The sequence below is a fragment of the Lissotriton vulgaris genome, chromosome 3_1 (assembly GCF_964263255.1).
Source record: "Lissotriton vulgaris chromosome 3_1, aLisVul1.2, whole genome shotgun sequence".
In the NCBI taxonomy this organism is placed as follows: Eukaryota; Metazoa; Chordata; class Amphibia; order Caudata; family Salamandridae; genus Lissotriton; species Lissotriton vulgaris.
In genome coordinates this window covers 1,846,292,178-1,846,312,880 of record NC_141689.1, presented here as the reverse complement: position 1 = coordinate 1,846,312,880, position 20,703 = coordinate 1,846,292,178, and the positions used below count along the sequence as shown (strand labels likewise).

At 41.1% G+C, this 20,703-nt stretch overlaps 1 protein-coding gene and 1 pseudogene across 1 annotated transcript; one reads left to right on the top strand and one right to left on the bottom strand.

Moving 5' to 3' along the window:
• Nucleotides 1–8,637: 8,637 nt before the first annotated feature.
• LOC147728531 (uncharacterized) lies at nt 8,638–13,612 on the bottom strand (annotated as a pseudogene).
• Nucleotides 13,613–16,197: 2,585 nt separating this feature from the next.
• LOC147728530 (uncharacterized) lies at nt 16,198–19,058 on the top strand. Its single transcript, XM_086963811.1, has 6 exons — nt 16,198–16,212; nt 16,824–16,880; nt 16,963–17,074; nt 17,239–17,375; nt 17,644–17,890; nt 18,870–19,058. Exons 1-6 carry the CDS (start codon nt 16,198–16,200, stop codon nt 19,022–19,024), a joined length of 723 nt encoding a protein of 240 aa, XP_086819937.1. The 3' UTR covers nt 19,025–19,058.
• Nucleotides 19,059–20,703: the final 1,645 nt, after the last annotated feature.

Sequence of the window (20,703 nt, the reverse complement as noted above, 5' to 3'; positions counted from 1 at the left end):
TAATTGAAAATCACTTAGCACTAATCAATGAAGCCTTGATCTCAATGGCAAACACTGCAATAATGATTGCAGACAAACTGGACACACAAATAAACATACTACAAACCGTTGCTGTTCTGATTTCAGGGACAGACTCCTAACTGGATCATTTGAATTCACTGATACACAGAGCCCAGGCCAATAGAACATCAATAGTCCAACAAAAGGGCTGTGGCTGCAGTCCTTTACTGTACAACCTAGAAAAGCTTCCAGAGATAACGAATACGCTAATCGAGGATCTCAAGGAAGAAGCTAACAGACAACGGAACATCTCACACTCCCAGCAAAACACCAAGGAGTTCACAACCACGAAAGACTCACAAACTAATGACAAAGAACCCTTGCAAGATACGACAAGGCCAGTGGCCGTACATTTACGTAGGGCTGAAGAAACTGCAATAAAAACCAGCCCCAATCCTGATAACGACCACAGAACCGAAATTAATCCAAAGCCGGCAAGCCCAGACACTCACCATCTTTCTCGAAAAAAACAAGAAAAAATTAAAAAAGCTGAACAAACAGAGAAAAAACAAATCCAACAACAATGGCTCCATTTGGCAGTGGTTGCTGCCCGAAAACCAGGAGACCGAGGCTCACACTGACGATCGACATGAGACCAATATTCCACCTCAGACTCAGAACCTAAACAAAAATATTGCATGTTCAGTAATACTAGGTAAAACTAATTTCAAAACTAACTCTAATGATATTGAGGATCACCCCATGGACCATCAGTTAAATCCTGTGGTTATGAGGGAACAAAAACTAAGCTGGCGCTAACCACTTACAAGGACAACATGCTGGGGAAGGAAATCATGACACACAGAGAGACTGGGATCCTAATTTAAAGAACCCCTGTTGACTAAACCGGTGGACAAAAGTACGAGCAGCATGAACCAAGAAGCTCTAAAAACAAATTACTACGCCAGCATCAGGTCATAGGGCACCTCAAGGCAAAATTGAGTCTACCAATAACAGAGAGATGAAACCCATGCCAACTAGACCATTGACCGAGTTGAAAGTTCAGCAGATGGTTGCCACCTCAAACCGGGTAGAGGGTGAATTGGACACCCTGGGACAGACAGCCCCAAACTCTACAAAGTCCCATGACCCTCAGGAGATAATCATCCAACAAAATCTGTCATCTATAAATCACGATGACCTGAAAATATTGCTGTACCTTGCATATGTCTCACAGGGCAAGAGGGATATCCTTAACCGCAGCAATCTCCTAAAACTCTGTGCAAACATTCCAGGTCTAGAAAATATAAAAACAACGGACATTGAGAGTGTTTCTTTCCTCACACCAGGACCAGGTGAGACCAATGGGACCACAGAGCTAATCTTTACCAATCTGGTCATGGTCGAGGCCTTGAAAAGAAACAATAAGCAATTGGAAAACGGGGGCATAAAAATCATTACTCGAAGGAACCATCAGTTTCTCAGGAACAGAATATTCAAAAAAAGCCATTCACGAATGACTTGGCCTACTTAGTGCCATTAACCGAGTCCATCCTTCATGGGACTAAAGGTGGCACAAAAATAAATCTCACAAACGACAGCTTAATTAAAATAACAACAAGTCTGGGACAGGGCATTCGCTCTTGCTCAATTAAGGGGAACATCAGCAAAGACTGGTCTTGGCTGCCACAGGCCTTATATCCCAGTCCCTAATACCCTTTCCCCTGCAAGCAAGGAGACAGTTCAGTATCTGCCCAAAAATGGCTCAGCCAAGTACAGTAGCCCGATGGTCAGCATTCGAAGATTAAACATCATGACCTGGAACATCGCAGGGATTTCAAAGCTCGTACAAAACCCAGCGACATTGGCATTTCTTGAAGGAGCTGACCTAATCTGCACCCAAGAAACATGGGCAACTAAATCAATATCAATAAGAGGTTACGCAGAATATTGCAAACCAGCTATTAAAGACAACATATTTGGAAGACTCTCAGGCGGGATTTCTATAGACATTAGCATTCTCTGAAAATACATTTCACAGAAATAAAAACAAAATCAAGTATGTTTCTGGCGGGCACCCTGAAAGGCCTCTCCACGATTAACGGCCCACTCCCAATACTCTTAATTAACGTTTACTACAATTGCCATGGACCGGGTTCCAAGGACAAGCTGACCAAGCTGCAAAGTCAGATAGAAACTCAGCTCCTACAGTTCGCACCTATGGAATCTATCATCCTTGGGGACTTCAACACATATAACATAAGGGTCACTGCAACACAAAGCAACCATTCTGGGGACACAGATGCTTTCAACGCCCTAATGCAGCCTTATAATTAAGGTTCCCAGTTTTCCGTTTAGACAGATTTTTGAATATAAATACAGACAGAAAAATATATTTTTTCGCCTGTATTTATAAATAGAAACGGAAAAATGCCAAGAAACCTTTGCTGCTGTGTGCCAGGAGAAGACAAGCCTGTCCCAGTGCAGGACGGGGAGAGGGCTTATCAAATTTCAGCTGAACCCTTAACAAAGGTGGACATTAAGAGGCCATCCGGCCCCCTTTTGTTTAAGTATTCTGGCTGGAAGCTATTGGAGGTGGGGGCCAGAGAGGAGGAAGACGCAGCCCTAGAAGCAATTGAGGGAAAACAAATGCACACAGCTTGTCACTTCACAGGTACTTAAGAGAGGCCTGTTTTTGACTTAGTTCAGTCACTGGAGCAAAGAGATATAAACGCACTGTAGGAATGTTAGATGTGTTGGTTTATCCCAGTATTTAAACAAATATCAATTTAAACTCTGCTATTGTATTTATTTATTTTACAGCGCTATAGCCCTACTCATCATAAAGCAAGGATGTGTTGCATAAGACAGTAAGGGTTACATTAGGAGGACTGAAATTTACTAACTGCAAGTAACAAAAGGATATTTGTTAAAAGCAGTAACCCATTTACCATCTACATGAATCTATCTAAAACTATAACAACCAAGCGCACATTGCCTAGTAAAATAAATGTGGAAAAATACTTGCTGCATCTTTTGTTTTTGCTTGCGGCAAAATAAAATTTGGATAAATACAGAAAAAATTATAAAAAAATAAATATGGATAAATACAGACGGAAATGTTAAAAAAATAAATACCATAAAACCAGAAGCCCTAATTATAATCTGCTAACAGCACACTCTCTGTTTTTAAGGAATAAGCCAAGGGCATTCTTTGCTCCCACATATAATAATCAAACAACAATAGATTACATTTTATTAAGCGAAAGAATACAAAATCTCATGGCAAACTATACAGTGCACCTCGAAACGAAAGCGATCATGCCGCCTTAACGGCTACGTTAAACCTCACTGCATATACAAGCCACACTTTACGCTGCATTTGTGGGGTATCTAATGGAGAAGAACTGAACAAGCTATTAAGAAGAATTAAATGGGGGCCAGCGTCAATTAACAAGTTTGACAAATGGAAAAAACATGGTCAGGCTGGCAATTTAGCGCAAATAACAGGGGCGCTATAGACGAATGGGATCAGTCCGCCATTGAATTAGCCTCATTGCTCCGAGGGGGAACCCCCCTATACCCATCACATACTTTAAGACTCGTCCCAGCAATTAAAGAGAGTGCCAAACAATTAAATGCAAATGTAGGGCCTATGGGAAAACCGTCTCAGCATCCGCCAAAAGGCTACTAAAGAAGCCGAAAAAAGCCACTCGAAGGAGTTCTGCGCCGCGAAACGTGAATGCAAGTAGGAGAAATGGCTGAAGATCTTTGATTTGCTGAGACCTTGCAAATCCGAAGAGTTCTGGCGATACCTAAATACTCTAGCCCAAGGAGACACCCACAGAGAGAACTCACTCGACTCAGGCACCTGGGCCGCTCATGTGAAAACATTGTACAAAGAAGATCAAAGTAGAACTTCCTAAAATAAAGGCCTTAATGCGAGTGAAGAATTAGACATCACTGCACCATGGGGCACCAGGTCCCAACGGCCTGACTGGCTCCCTCTTCTGGGCCGACACAGACTTCTGGACCGACAATCTGACCCAGTTATATGCTGAATGCAGGTTCTTAGGAGACGTTCCAGACTCATGGAGATGGTCGTTACTCCACCCAATACATAAGAAAGGGCCAAAATCCGACCCAAAAAACTACCGTATGATTGCCCTGTTGGATATCGAGGGCAAGGGCTATGCGAGCACCCTTCTGGCTGAACTATCAAATTGGGCCAGTACTGAAGGCCTTCTGCCCTTCTTCCAAACAGGGTTTAGACCTGGGGCATCAACAGTGGGTAACATAATTGCCCAGGCATATCTAGCACAACAAGCCGTGTCCCACCAAAGCCTCCCGCTCTTTGCTTGTTTTATTGACTATTCGGCAGTTTTTGACAGCATAGATCGTTCCATCCTCTGGCAGAAGTTGGCACGCTGGAATATCAACCCATCTTTACTACAAGCAATCCAATCATTGTACTCACGAACTTGGGTAAGAATCAAACTCTCGAGTAAATCTGCTACTGAGAAAATCGACACGGACCGCGGACTAAAGCAAGCGTGCGTCTTAGCTCCGATGCTCTTTAATTTATACACCACAGACATGGGCCAAGCCTTGACTGGAACCACATTAGCAACACCTAGGATTGGGCATACTAAAATCCAAGTAATGCAATACGCCGATGACCTGGTACTCCTAGACCATACTAAAATAGGCTTACAAAAAGTACTCACGGCCCTCGCAACTTACAATGTAAAAAACAAGCTGGTTGCCAACCCAAAAATTCAAAATTGAAAACAGTAATTTTTGGGCAATACCCTTGAAAAAAAACCTGCCAAAATGGAGGCTCGGTCTGCTGACTCTGGACTGTATACAACATTACAACTACTTGGGGATTTGGTTTAGTGAAACAGGCTGCCCAGGAGTCCATCTCCACAAAATGCAGATGAAAGGGAAAAGCCTAATTTATGCCCTCTGCAAGCTATATGCCACTCTACATAGCCCCACAACAACGGCTATCCAAAGAGTCCTGAGGGCAAAATTAATACCATCTTTTAATTACGCATAACAGGCATTCCCACGAAAACTAGCGAAGGAACTAGAAAAAATCCACTGCACAGCCTATAAAAAGATATTCCACCTGCCCGCCTGCACCAGGAATAATCTAGAGCGGTTAGAATTCAACCTGAACCAACAAAAACTGGAAGAGATGGCCTCTCTGAGCAAATACTTCTATCTCACAAAGGCAGCACCAGAGAACACAATGAAGGCTGCCATAAAAAGTATTTTTCTGGAACCCAGCAATCCCTGGTCCGCCAGTCTCACCGCTGTCAAAGACCTTTTGAAACTTGCAATAGAGAACTGGGACCGCAAGACATTCAAGTACACTGCCATCAAAAGCACAATAAAAAAACAAGTTTGTCTTTGCTCTCGCACCTTGGACATGGAATAGCTGGTAAAAAGAGGCTTCCACGAGTCCCAAAGCCTCCCACATACAGAGTATAACTCCAAACTCCATCTTACGCAGGCCGTGGGGAAACAAGCCTTACACAGGATCTCAGCGTTCAGATTACACCCTCTCCCCCTTAAAGAATTATATCCCACTGGGTCAACAAGAACGGCGATCATGGAGTGCCGGCTCTGCAAATATAAACGTGAGTCTTTGGCCCACATTCTACTTTGCTGTCCAGCCTTGCGCCTAGCTCGCAGACTTTACCTTAGGCCCATCTTGCTACAACTGGGCACTCAAAATGTAAAGGAGGCAGTCTTTCAACTGTATACACTGGACATAGTGAAGCATATGGCTATGTTTGGCAAATTTGTACAACTGACTAGTACGAAGCTGATGAACACTCCCTGTTAAGTGATCAGGCAAGCACTTACTCAGAGGTTACCTATCATCTTGTACTAACTGTTTAGCTTAATTGGAGCATGTTGGCTGAGTTCAAAAAGCTATCTTGGATTTAAAGACCTTTGAATTTTAGACCCTTAGAATTTAATTACACTGTCTATCTTTTAAAATGTTTATCTTTTAAAAATGTAGTGCTCTTCTTTACTTTGTTTTATTGTAATAGGTTTGAGTAACCACGCAATTAAATGTATTCATTCATTCACTTATAAGGTCCCAAAGGTGAGACCTATTGGCTATGCCAATGCTTGTTCTAGGGGGGAGCCTGTCTGACTTCTCTGGACTGGTGCTATTAACAGCATTGGTCATGGTCGTGCTTGAACACTTGTGCGCTCTGATGACCCTCAAGGCCAAGAATCAGGTGACGAGACCAGTACTGTGCCTACGGTTCCCTGAAACACACATGACCGGAGGACAGGAGCTGTGAAGTAGACTTTTTTTGTCAACAATCTCTTAGTAAAATGTATTCAGACTGACGCAGGAATTTAGGTGGGCATGGGCCCAGCACTCAGGTTGCAAAACAACAACATTCTGCACCACGCCAGAAACACTTTGTGTTTTGCTTGCCACACCACTTTGAGGGATTGCACAGCACAACAGGTACCGCTGTTGGCAGATTAGAACTCAGTACTGCAGAAAACCAGCAAGGAAAGGACAACAACAGTGAGAGAACTCTGTGCCTTAGAATACTGCAGAAAGCCCATTGTGCTTCCAATACTTGAAACATTTCAGTTTGGAATGACCGTGAGCTTGTTCAAAACGCTTGCAATCATCGAAATAGAAAAAGGACCACACAAACACAGTCCTTAGAGGAAAGGCGCATCTTTCCCAGTTCAGTAGTTCTCAAACTGTGTGATTGGTGTGTAGTGTCCCTGGCTAGTGGTTAGTTTTGACTGTCACTGGTGTGCCTCGGCCCACAGATTGGTAACCACTATTCGAATTGTTTGTTGTGATATACAGATGAAAAACTCTAGAGTGCTTAACCATTCAGCCGCGAGAGAAGCTCACCGCATCAAAGCATGCCCGTGTTGAAGTCAGGCTGGCTTCACCTGCACATCGGGAGGCGGTGATTGAAATGGCAGACTTTTGAAATGCGGCAGCTCCGGTACCTGAAGTGCAGCAACCCACCAGGTTAATTAATTCCTTTTAACAATATTTTGGTCACTGAACAGACTCACTGGAGGTTATTTTTTCTTGCACCACGAAGACCAGAAGGCCATGGTGTTGGTCAAGCCCGCTGAGGCATGTCGTCAGTATAAGGATGGCAAGAAATGCTGCTCGGTGTTCATTAACAAGATGCCACTGAGGAAGGGAACTTTTTTCTTGAAACACGTCTGGGTGTCTTCAATTTTGGCTGCAGTTTGGTGTCCCGTGTCTGCATGCAAGCTGCTATCCCAGGTCAAACAGGATTACTTTAGAAGCTATCCTAGAGTGATTCGATGGTCATCCAACTACATTAGAAGTCATTTTCACACCATCAGACATCATCAAGCTCTTGAAGTCATCAGCAAAGCTGAGAAGCTGAGCCTGATGATTTGCGGATGACTTGAAAATGAGCACCCGATGACTTTAAAAGGTGTCATTATTCGTAATGATTTAAGGATGACTTGAAAATGAGTATCTGATGACTTCAGAAGGTGTCGTTTTTCCTGATGATTTAAGGGTGACTTGAAAATGACTATCCAATAACTTTACGAGATGAGATGTTCCTGATGACTTTGGGATGAATTGAAAATCAGTATCTGATTACTTCAAAGGTACTTTTGTGTTCTATTAGATGTTTTTGCTTCTGGTGATTTTAACAGGAATTGCTTGTCTATTTAAAGAGCATGTCCACCCCTTTTTTTTCAGTTTTCCTAGGAAAATACAAACTGTTGGATGATTGCCTGATTAATTGCGGATACATGGAAAACGACATCTACGTTTTCTATTATACACAACTGAGCATACGATGTGCTTTACCAAACTGTGCATAAGTCATAGGTTATTTTTTAACACATTTTTTTATGTTTGTCACTTTCTCTTTGTACAAATCGTGTAAAATAAGTATCCACTGTAAAAGGATCAATGCCTAACATTAATAAAGATGAACATTGGCCATTGTATGCATAGTCAATGAAGTTAAGGGACAATGAAGTATGAACATATGTGGCAGGATAGACTAAATAACGTAACAGAAATAAATGCTGCACATTATGCAATCACTGGAGGCATATTATGCAGCCAAATCTTTATTTATCCATGTGATATTTATTGATTTGCACCGCAAAATAATACATAAGATGACAGAAACAAGCATTCATCAAACAAATACACAAATTATTAAATATTTCATTTAATTCACAAACAAATGCAAACATTTTTTTTACTTTTAATGGGAAGGTTGAAGCTTTTCTAAACTCAATTGAGACCAGCCATTAGGAATACTATATTGTATTTGATGTACTTTCACTGCTTCACAAAATCAATGTGAGGATACCAAATGAATTATTTGATGCACATTTATAAAAATGTTTTGATATTTCAGTTGTACATTTTGCTTCTATATTGATATGCACTTTATTATTTGGCCAACAATTCTGTGTTTTATGAGCAGTCTAGGACTCCTGCGTAGGGGTTGTGGACCCCTAGTTGTCCTTGGAGCACAGGTTAAGAATGCTTATCAAGATAATTTCTAATCAAATGTGCTATAAAAAGAGACGTGCATGTAGGAGAATTTTCTGTCATGATTTGCCCTAATCTATTTCAAATCGATTTGGCATTTCACTTACAAATGATTCATTTTCTACCTGAATGTAAAAACAGGCACATTTTATCATTGATAGCCTGATAGCTGTGATGTTGTTATCTACTACTACCAGATGAACTGGTTCCCTGATGTCATAGTATTCACACTTAAGTGGAACCATGAGAGCTAGGTTAACAGACACGTCTGTCTGCTTACACTGAATGAATCTAGTGACTCTGCCATAAGCAAACACTCCAGGTTCTGTTTCATATTTTATTACACTTTGGTCTCTCCTCTGAATACGAGTGTAATTAGATCTGTAAACAAGAAGATTACTTTGTTCTAAAAATATTTTGTTAAAGGCTACTACATCCGAGCCTAAAATATGAGTGAGCTGAGTTACTGCTATATATTCATTCTCTGTTAAGCTGTAAGGGTATGTAGAACCAACACTGTAAATGCATTTTTCTATTTTTAAGTATCGCTGTCTCTTTCTATTATATGAACACATCATACTCTGGTAAAATTCAGCCTCAACACTATCAGGAGGCAAATGATTTGCCATTAACACAGGTATTACTTGTATCATATTTACTGCATCTAGAATTTGTGTTTCTATGCCTACTGTACCATGCACATGTTGTAAAAGAAAACCATTAAGATCTTCAAAAACAAAACAATTAGCAGTAAACAGAGGCCCTGTTGCTCTTACACTGTCTACTAAGTGGACCAATTGATGAACGTTCATTGTTAAAAATCTTTTTTCATATAAATCATTAAACAGTTGCACAAACAAAAGTAAACACTGTTCTGCTATATTTAATTCTTCCTGGCTAATGTCATCATTTAATAGCTTACGAATTGCTTTCATAAGTAAACAAAAGTGTAAATAGCGTTATCTATCTAAAACATGTTTTAACACAGGCATTCCATAAAATAAAAGAAAGTTTCGAAACTCTGAGGCCTTCCAATATGGTAGTTCATCAACAGACCTTGGAACTCTACTAACGTCCAGTGTGGGTTTTATCTGTTTCAAATAGACAATAACTATTTTGACTTTATCATAAAAAGAGTATGAATGATGCTTGTATTCTTTAGTGAACCAGATGGTCATCAACAATTTCATAATGCCACTGCAGACACCATGCATGTAATCAATCACAAACCCTCTGGTTACACAAAAATGTTTCAAAAACATGAACCACATGGGACCTTTGATCCCTCTTACACTGTAATCAGAAAGTCCACTCTCGATATTAGCTATTGCACTGTTTACATCAGATTTAATAGTATTGAGTGTCCTTGGTGGGCCTTTTGGGTTTTCAGCATTGTAAGGAATTACTCTACAGTGCCCTTTTCCTGAAACAGTCACTTCACCCTCTTGTAGACAATGCCAGCACCCAAATTTCCCATTAAACTGGGTACTGTTTGAAACAAGACAACGAGCTGGTAAATCACATGTGATTGTCAGAAGTGTAGCATGGCAAGTAAAACTACAATTGTTATGATCTTGAAATGACACTCCACTTTCCAGCTGTGCAAGTTCCTCATATAATGGTTTTAAGAAAGACCACATTATTGGCTTTTTTGTGGAAACCCAAATACCATACAGTAATGTATTTTCACGCAGCTTTCTTTGACATACAGGCAGCTCATTTACCATTAAGTACACTGGCCACATTGATATTTTAGAACTTTTAAATACAGGAACACCATCTGTGTTCATTGCAAATGAAAGGCTGTTAGGGTTTTTCAGGAATCCACTCTTGAATAAATCCAAATACATTTCCCCATCATATACATCTTTCATTGTTTGTTTCTCATTCTCCATATAGTGATCGAATCGATGTTTCCGTACCTTTTCTGTAAAATGTTTCCGCCTAAACATAGTCTGTAACTGTGCAATTAGGCTACGCTGAATGAAATAAGAGACTGAGTCACTTTGAATCAAATCTTTCAAACAATGTTGGTTAGGACAGGTCTGAGTGTTTTTATCAACATGTGTATAGCAAGTGGCACAATAGTAAGTAATCTGTGGGGCCTTAACACTTTTTTTTTATATATTTGTGAAGGTGATACATAGTTTTGAACATTCTATTATCACGTGGCAAGAGCAAATAGATGAGATTCAGCATATAGCCAGCTGCCTCATCACTCAAGCGAAAACGAATAATAAAGCAACAAAGCAATAGTATGACCACCCCTAAACATTTGTTGGAGCCCTCAAAAATAGGTGTTGATTCATCTGTGGTATTAGTTTGATCAGAACAAATTTTAATTTCTTCGTACTCATTTTGAATGGTATATCCAACTTGATCCATAAGTTGTTCAAAACCAGAATCCGAGTCATTAATTAAATCATCTTTAAGCTGAGCATCGATTTCACCTTTTAAGCTGCTACAAAGTGTATCCCAAACAGCGTCAATTGGATCTCCATCTGTGTCATCTACTGGTGGGGTATAATCCGGTAATGCTGTACTGTTTTCTGAATGCAATGTAGAGTGCTCTGCAGAAGGTGATGTATGAAGAACTGTAACAAAAGAAAATATGTTATTGTACATTTAGTAAGCAAAATATGTTTAATTTGATTGTAAATGTATTATGTGTCTGTAACCAAGTACATTTTATGTGGCAGAAACTCAATGTGGGTTGATGAGGCCCTTCATTTTTGCAGGTGATGCGCTTTCACACTATACACTTTCATGCATCAAATTGTTAATGCAAGCGGTATAAAAGAGAGTATATAATTTCATACTGTACCTGTGGGGATACTGTCATCTGCTGTGCTTGAAGTCTGCAAGGATCTTTCTTTTACTTTCTTTGGTGCTGCATAGTGTATAATGTTGTCATCTGCTTCCTTAATGAAATGTTCTGTCTACTCTCATACAGAAAAAGACCAATTAATTGAATGCAGCACTTATTTCATTTCATTTTGGACATTTATAAAGCGCTTGGAAGTACGCCCACCGGCGTGTCCCCGCGCTGTGATAAGTGAGAAGCTGAGGTTCCACCCACCCTCCCCGCCGACTACCTGCTAAACAGAATGGTCTTGAGTTTTTTTCTGAAAATCAATTCTGATGGCTCCAAACGCAGGCTTGAAGGAAGAGCATTCCAGTGTTTGGCCGCCAGATGCCTAAAAGATCTACCCCCATGCGGGCTTTCCTTACTCTTGGTATCGTTAAGAGCCCTGTGCAGGAGGATCGAAGGCTACGTGTGGGTTCATACACGGTCACCAAGTTCCTGAGCAACGCAGGAGCCTTGCCATTCACAATACGATGGCATGTGGAGAGAGTTTTAAATTCAACCCGACTGGCAACTGGAAGCCAGTGAAGTGCGTGGAGCGCGGGTTTGGAAGGGGATCTCCTGGGGAGCCTCAACACCAAACGGGCAGCCGCATTTTGCAGCACCTGAAGTCGCCCGATGGCCCTGCTGGAGGCACCCAGATATAATAGGTTGCCATAATCGAGGCGGGAAGTCACCAGGGCATGCACCAATGTTCTGCGGGCCGCAAGGGGGAGAAGATCTAACACCTTTTTTAAGGTCCTCAGGACGCCGACGCATACCCCAGCCACACGGCCCACATGAGTATCAAAGGTCAGGCCAGAGTCCAGCCAGACCCCTAAGTTCCTTGCCTCCTGGCAAGGAGCTGGCGCCTCGCCCAAGCAAGAAGGCCACCATGCCGACGACCAGGCATCCGGAGTCCCACCCACAATCAGTACCTCGGTCTTGCTACCGTTTAACTTTAAACAGTTGGCGGACATCCAGGCTGCAAGATCTTTCATGCAGTTCCTGAAGTTGTCCGCCGCAAGATCCGGGGTACGTGAGAGGGAGATGCCCAGCTGCGTGTCGTCGGCATAGGACACAACACGCAGCCCGTATTTCTCCACTATTCCCGCCAAAGGGGCAACATAGAGATTAAACAAGGTGGGGCTCAGGGAGGAGCCCTGAGGCACTCCCTGGCCCAACCCGATCTCTCTAGAGTAGCAATCGCCCAGATGGACCTGAAAGCGTCTGTCAGATAGAAAAGATCCAAGCCAACCCAGCGCTGCACCTGAGATACCCCCTTCCTCCAGACACTGTAGCAGAATGGAGTGTGCTACAGTGTCAAATGCAGCGCTGAGGTCTAGCAGGATTAAAGCCATGGTTTGGCCTTCATCCGCACCCTGACGCAAGGCTTCCACCGCCATTAGAAGAGCTGACTCCGTCGAATGACGGGGGCGGAAGCCAAACTGAGAGTCGTGGAGCAAACAGGCATTATCCACGTACTTCATCAGCTGGAGATTAACAATCTTTTCCGCTTATAACGTGTAGCACAAGATAGTTTGGTGACTTATTCGGTTAATAATGTATTCTCAAAACTGGACAATTTAACTTTGTGATCACGTTAAAATGACTGCGCCATTTAATTGCAAAACGCATTGTTTTGTCTCCGCAGAATTTGAATTTGAAGACGATTACAGTAATATATTAAGTGCATACACAACATTTACTTACTTACTTACTTACATGTTTCTTCTATTAAGGACTTGCCTAACTAAACAATCACACGAAATAAATCAGCAGGGTACATCAAAAAACATGCAGAGCAGATCATTCTCTTTCCAAGGAAGCCTCTTTGACACTGCTGTCTCAAAAAGAAATATGAGCCATCTGAAGTACTATTAACTAGATCTTAGTTTCTATGTATATTGGACAATTTATATCACCCTAATCCCTAAAAACAAACCTCAATGCAATTTGAGGCAAATGTCCAGTTGAAAGTGACTAGTGTAGAAAGCAGACTTTAATATAATTGTCATTATAAAAGAGTGTCTTCTGAGGTCACTGGCCGCTGTGAGTAAAAATGTTTTGTAGATTGAAGTGTCCTCTGAACAGATTCAGTGTAATGTTTTATAATGTGCGCTTACCTCTAATAACCATTTTTTGTATGGCCCACGTTTCTTTCCTTTTCTAAGTTGTCCTCCTTCATTCACTTGCATCATTTTTTCTGCTTCCAATCTACAAAATGTTACATTTATAGCATTAGTAAAGTTACATGTTTAGTTTTGTCCTTTTTTACATGTATTGATGTGCAAACTCACAATTTTGTGTAAAATGTTATAAATAAAGGATAGTGACCTAATGTTGTTTTTAATTTTTAATGGTAAAAGTTTTTACATGTAAAAAAGTGTCTTGTTGAGTGTGTGTGGTTGTGTGTGTGGTTGTGTGTGTGGTTGTGTTTGTGGTTGTCTGTGTGTGTGTGTGGTTGTGTGTGTGGTTGTGTGTGTGTGTGTGTGTTTGTGTGTGAGATTGTGTGTGTGGTGTGGTTGTGTGTGTTTGTGTGGTTGTGGTTCCGTGTGTTTGTGTGGTTGTGGTTGCGTGTGTTTGTGTGGTTGTGGTTGCATGTGTGTTGTGTGTGTGTCCGTGGTTGTATGTATGTGTGTGTGCGGTTAGAGAAGGATGTATGTGGAAGAGAGCAGCAGATCAGCACAGCAGAAGAGAACAGGGAGTTAAAGAAGGAGGCGGGTGGAAGAGAGCAGCAGATCAGCACAGGAGAAGAGAAGAGAACAGGGAGTTAGAGAAGTAGGTGGGTGGAAGAGAGGAGCAGATCAGCACAGGAGAAGAGACCAGAGAGTTAAAGACTGAGGCGGGTGGAAGAGAGCAGCAGATCAGCACAGCAGAAGAGAACAGGGAGTTAAAGAAGGAGGTGGGGTAGAAGAGTGCGGGCGGTAGAGTGAGGGCGGTAGAGTGAGGGCGGTAGAGTGAGTGCGGTAGAGTGGTAGAGTGGTGAGGGTGTGTGAGAGGGTGAGGGTGTGTGAGAGGGTGAGGGTGTGTGAGAGGGTGTGTGAGGGTGAGGGTATGTGAGGTTGAGGGTGTGTGAGAGGGAGGGTGTGTGAGAGTGAGGGTGTGTTAGACTGAGGGGTGTAAGGGTGAGGGGGTGGGTGAGGGTGTGGGTGTGTGTGAGGGTGTGTGAGGGTGAGTGAGGGTGTGTGAGGGTGAGTGAGGGTGTGTGAGGGTGAGAAGGTGTGAGGGTGAGGGGGTGTGAGGCTGATGGTGAGGGTGTGAGGGATGTGAGGGGGTGTGATGGTGAGTGAGGGTGTGTGAGGGTGAGGGGGTGTGAGGCTGATGGTGAGGGTGTGAGGGATGTGAGGGGGTGTGAGGGTGAGGGAGGGTGTGTGAGGGTGAGGGGGTGTGAGGCTGATGGTGAGGGTGTGAGGGATGTGAGGGGGTGTGAGGGTGAGGGAGGGTGAGAGGGTTGTGAGTGTGAGGTTTACAAATACCGGGCTTATGTAGAGGAAGGTGGCACCCGCAGGGTGGGATTGCTGCACGTGAGGCGAGGGGGCCTGCGGTTCGCTTTAGGTGCTTGTTAGGGGTAGTAAGCACTATGCATGCATTCCGTACAGCCATGAGGTAAACACAGAGCAGAATAAACACTGATAAAAGTGCCCCCACATGAACACGCAGATTATTTAGTCCCTTGTGCAACAGAGGAGATGGACACGCTGTCACATGTGTAGAACACAAAACACGCGTCCGCTATATTTCAATATAAATAAAAAATAAATAAACTAGGGTAAAATAATAATTGTAACAAGCTCAAAAGACATCCTCATCCCCATATCAGCCACCATTCAGTTCCACTTTCATTATTCCCAGTAAAATACAATAGTAAAATCACCTTCAAACTTGAAACATTGAAATCTAATTAGCATGCATGTTAAAGTATGCTCCACAGTTGTCCTAATCGGCCGGCTTTAGTGCTGGTGCAAAAGTGTTTTTGACATCATCTTTCACCTCTTTCTCTGTAGATAACTCAACTACCAACCTCCAACAGTGCCCCTCATCTCTCCGTAGCCACTCCCCCTCACTGCCTACTCCTCAGTCACCCTAACTACCACCCTCCACCAGTGCCTCTCATCTCTCCATAGCTCCCCCACAGCCCGTGACCTCCTCCTCAAATCCCCTCACTGCCACTATCCACCAGCGCCCCTCATCGCTTTGTAGTCTCCCCCCCCCCGTGACCTCCTCCTCGGACTCCTTAATTGCCACCCTCCAGAGGTGCCCCTGATCTCTCTGTAGCTTCCCTACCCCATGACCCCTTCTTCAGATTCCCTCACTGCCACCCTCCGGCAGAGCCCCTCATCTCTCTGTAGTACCCCCACCCCATGACCTCCTCCTCGGATTCCCTCACTGCCACCCTCCACTAGTGCCCCTCATCTCGCCGTTGGCTCTCTCTCATATCCATATTTGTTGTATAGCGTTACTCATGAGTGTAGGGTCTCACAGTACTTTACATCACGCACACATTATACAGAGACAATAAATCAGTCTACGGGGAATGTCACATAAGCCAATGAGGATTACAAGGTTTAGAAATCAAGTCATCCACAGATGGTGGGCAGTATATTATACGAGGGTTTTTTTCTGGAGAAGCACACTCAGGATTTAAAGAGTATATAGTGGTTGGGGGTTGGCTTTACAGATAAAAAGTTATAACTGTCCAAAAAAACCCTTTTTTTTAACATTCGAATTTTTGAAAGAATGGAAAAGTTCTAACTATATCACAACACAAAAAAACAAATTTTGTATGCAGCTCTTTGAGGTCAGTCCGATAGTAACTTCTAAACTGCACACAAGGATATCTGTAAAGAGGCTGAAACCCAGCTACACATTCAGTTAGTCTGAATTAAAAAAGTACCAGACAAATGGTTGCTCGATCTGCAGCAGGATCGTAAATCGTCATTTTAAGAAACCCTGCATCGGAAAACCTGATTTCCCACGAGCACTTCGAGACGCTGCTCGTGGTCAGCTGGAGCACTGTTTCAATAAGGAAAAAAGCAGCTAGGCTCAGCGAGAGGAATTCAAGGCCCTTGCACACCATATTTATCAGTTACATATTAAAAGTCCCCACAAATGCTAAATGAGTGCTGCCATTATACACATTTGCATATTGTTAGGCCTGTATGCCAGCCTTTTTTCCTTTGTGAACGTAACATGCCTTTTGTTGCCAAAACCACCTAAGTTCTACCAGTTATCTCTGCAAAAAGCCTTCATACTTATTTAAACATTGAATTAATATGGTGCATTCATTTCCTCAACAATAGGGTACATATACCTACCTATTAAAATGTGAGTAAACAATTGAAAACTTTTTGATATGATCAGCATAAATGATGGACTAATGGTTGCTTTTATTTTTTTTTAATCCCTCAGGACCATGAAGAATCATTTCATTTGATGACGGAGGAAAGTCCATCATTCAACACTGGGGTAATTTTTTTTTTTTTTAAAGGTACATAGGAACTGGCCTTTCCACTTGTATGACCTAATTATGATTTGCTTTCTCTCTAAGGAAATGGTATATAACTCCTTGTCCATAATTAATGGAAACGAAAGCTTTTCTGTTGGCCCTGGTTCCTGTCAGGGGTGTGTACGGTTACAAGCTGAAAATGAACACTTAAAAGGTGCGTGCTTCATATTCTACCTTTCCACGTAAACTGCAATAAATTCCCATTAATAATCCTTTTTTTTTCCATCCAAACACATGCATTGCCAAAAAGTATGCTTGTTAAGTGTATATTGTATTTATTATCTGCTGCCTTTAACAAGTGTATTTATTTGATTATAGCACAGTTGCAAGGCACTTGCAATAGTGAGTTGGCTGTACAGTATTTGCAAGATGCGCTGTCTGCTTTGACCAATCCACGGAATGTAACAGATATAACATCCTCAAAAACATGCAGTCGATCATTCACTGTACAAAAGGTATACTTTTCTTTGCCACTCTTTTAACACAGTTAAAGTTTATATAGGACAAACCTTGTAGATTTCCTGCAGGAGGACTTTGAAATCTTTCTGCTTGCAATGTTTTTAAGTATGGCTGATTTATACTCCTAGAGCTAACATAGCAAATATTACATTGTTAGCCATGTACCAGATGCCAAATCAAAATCAAAAACCCGCAATCTATGCATATTTTTGAGATTGAAACCTAACATAATGGCAAATAGTTAATAGTTGTGTTATTTTGCAGACTGATATGCAGCAGTTGGTAAAGGACTCAAACGATCCTTCACGGTTCAGAGATGTACTAGTTCCAAAGAGAAAATTGCACAAACTCTTGGAGGAAGCCAAGTCAGCGCGGGACAGTGCAGGTTTTCTTCTCAATGGCATGAGCGAAGTATTTTTTTCTCCTAAAGAACTTGCATCTGCAAAAGGTGTAACGAAGGCTCGTGCTGGAACTGCAGTCCTTGACGAGGAGAAGGTTGATGCATTGTTTGGTAAGATATTACAAATGTTCAAATTAACATTCAGTCGAGCTGGGATTGTGACAATTCATTATACATTGTGTTGTATGTTTGCATATGTGAGGTTGTATCATAACTGAACGATGACTCCATCATTGCTTAACAGCTGTCTGCAAAAGAACAATAAGAGCAATGGGGGTGCCTTGTAATTTCTTAAAAGTTTGTGCTGATCTTCTGCTACAAATGGCATGCAAATCTGGCGCAAAGCCTTGAGTTGGGATTTCATTTGTAAATCTGTAGGTCCAGGTGTGAGGTTCTCAAACTGGATGAATGAGTGATAGCAAACTGCACTTACAAAATATACTGTGCTCGCAGCTTTTATTTAGACAGGATCAACTCCCTAATAATTAGATCAGTTGGTCCTGGTTCTAACACTTGGTTGTAAGCTCCTATTTTGATTTCTGGTCACTATGCTAGTTTCTTAGACAACTGTTTTCCAAATATGATAATTGCAAGTACAGTTCTGACTCACCCTGGCTGCCTCAATGATGGCTTTGTAAAGAAATCTGGCACTGATTGCTTTCTGTTTGCAGAGGAAGCTTGCCCGCGTCTAGTGAACAGGACTATGGCCCATGCTTGTTTCAATGCATCTACATTTGTACAGTCTTTATCAAGTACCCCAGCATTTCAAAAGGGTGAAAGAGCCAGAGAAGACACACTGCTACTTGGGGCTAGAACTGTCATTGTGGACCAGGGGCTCATAGTTCATAAGGGAACTTTTTTTTTCTTCAGCTTCTGGCCCCCTCTTCATCAATGCTTTACTCTAAGCTGTGCCACTTTGACCAAGTGGCCTTAATGTTTCACTTAGGAACCATGTAACCCTAACCATATCTCATCTGGCACACTGTATGAAATAATGGAATTGGAACTTTTGATAGGCAGCCCAGCCGTATTAAAAACCATAAATAATGGTGGGAACATGATACTGATGTATGATATTTTGTTTTTCCAGAGTTTATGAAGTCTGTATGCAGTGCCAATGGCTGGTCATCACTGGACAACAGAAATATGAGAAGGAAGCTGGCTATAAAAATCTGCAATGCCAGAAGAGGATTAAGGAAATCTCCGCATCTAGAATCAAACCATGAAGTTGCTGGTTTTCGTTGAGCTATTTGTTCTTGTTGCATTAGTCTGGCCTTTCTTCCCCGGATCTTATTTTTTTCTGGATGTTTTCTCTTGTTTGGTATCCTGGCCCCTGTGGGGCCAAATATGTGCTTTAGATAAATAAAATTACATTGAAACCTCCCTTTTGATAATTTTTTCCTTTACCACTGTTTTGTTTAGTGTTTTGCAAATGGTCACCATGTCAAACAGCGTCCGATAATGCTCTGTACCTCTAAATAAGGCAAATCCCAGTGAGTCAGGAGTATGGGAGTAGTGGCACATGTTAAGCTGATCTGAATGCAAAGGTATAACATTGCTGCAGGCCACTTTTATATAAAGGTGCTTGTGGTATTTCTGCAGCACAAACATAGCCAAAAATAGCAACTTGTATTTTATACAAGTGTCTACCTCTCACCTTAGAGTTTAAAAAGTAATCTTTCCAATGCAGGATAAATAATCTGAGTATTAGGACCAGATTTAGAGACGTCTTGTGTCTGGTTTGCTTGAGTTTATAATGCAGACCTGATTCAAAATTTTCGGGATTTGCAAACAAGAGCAAATTGGTATTTGGTACAACACATCCGAAATGGGAAAAGTTTCACTTTTGTGTACACATAGTATTTTTTGGGTAATGGAAGGGTACCCTTCCATTACAAAACCTAAACTAGACTCTCGCAGACATTGCATTATAGTACTGGTACTGGCACTGGCCAACAAACTGAGAACTGTGTGTGAAGCGAGTAACACTGAACCACATTGACCATGATGCATGAGATAATTTAGGGTATAGAGACAAAATATCGACTCCAAAATATCGACTGGACATAATATCGAGTTTTAAATATAGACTGGACAAAATATCGACTGGACATAATATCGACTACAAAAATATTGTTTTTCAGGTAAGTGAAGTAATATCGACTGTATAAAATATAGATAGCAAAAATATCGATTTTTTAATAATATATAATATTTTATAGTGTATTTTTATATAATAATATGTGTGAATAGTGTGTATTAATGTTATAAAATATTTTATTACATGAATTTTGTTTTTATAATAATTGCGTAATGTAATTCTGTAGCGGGTTGTGGGTTTATAGGGGAATAGGGTGGGAAGTAATTTAATAATAATTAATTAATTAATATATGTTTGTTAATATTTTTAATTAATAATTAATTGATAATTAATTAATATTAATTAGTTAATTAATTAATATAATTTTGAACATATTTTGTATTAGTAAATAATTGTTAATTAATTAATTGTAATTAGTTAATTACATTAATTAGAGTACATTTTTAATATATATAATTTTGTGTTATTTTTAAGTAATTAATTTTGAAAAAATAATATTAATTATTAAAATAATTACAGCTAATGTTCTAATATATTTACTTTATTGTTATTGTTAATTAATAATTAATTGGTAATTAAATAATATTGATAAATTTTGGGTAAAGGAGCATTTTTAGGGTTCAGGGTCAGTTTTCAGTTCATGGGTAAAGGGGTATTTTTAGGGTTCAGGGTCAGTTTTCAGTTCATGGGTAAAGGGGTATTTTTAGGGTTCAGGGTCAGTTTTCAGTTCATGGGTAAAGGGGTATTTTTAGGGTTCAGGGTCAGTTTTCAGTTCATGGGTAAAGGGGTATTTTTAGGGTTCAGGGTCAGTTTTCAGTTCATG

Coding starts and splice junctions, on each gene's coding strand:
- LOC147728530 (XM_086963811.1), top strand. Junction 17,376..17,643: donor GATCATTCACTGTACAAAAG/GTATACTTTTCT, acceptor GTTATTTTGCAG/ACTGATATGCAGCAGTTGGT. Junction 17,891..18,869: donor GAAGGTTGATGCATTGTTTG/GTAAGATATTAC, acceptor TTGTTTTTCCAG/AGTTTATGAAGTCTGTATGC.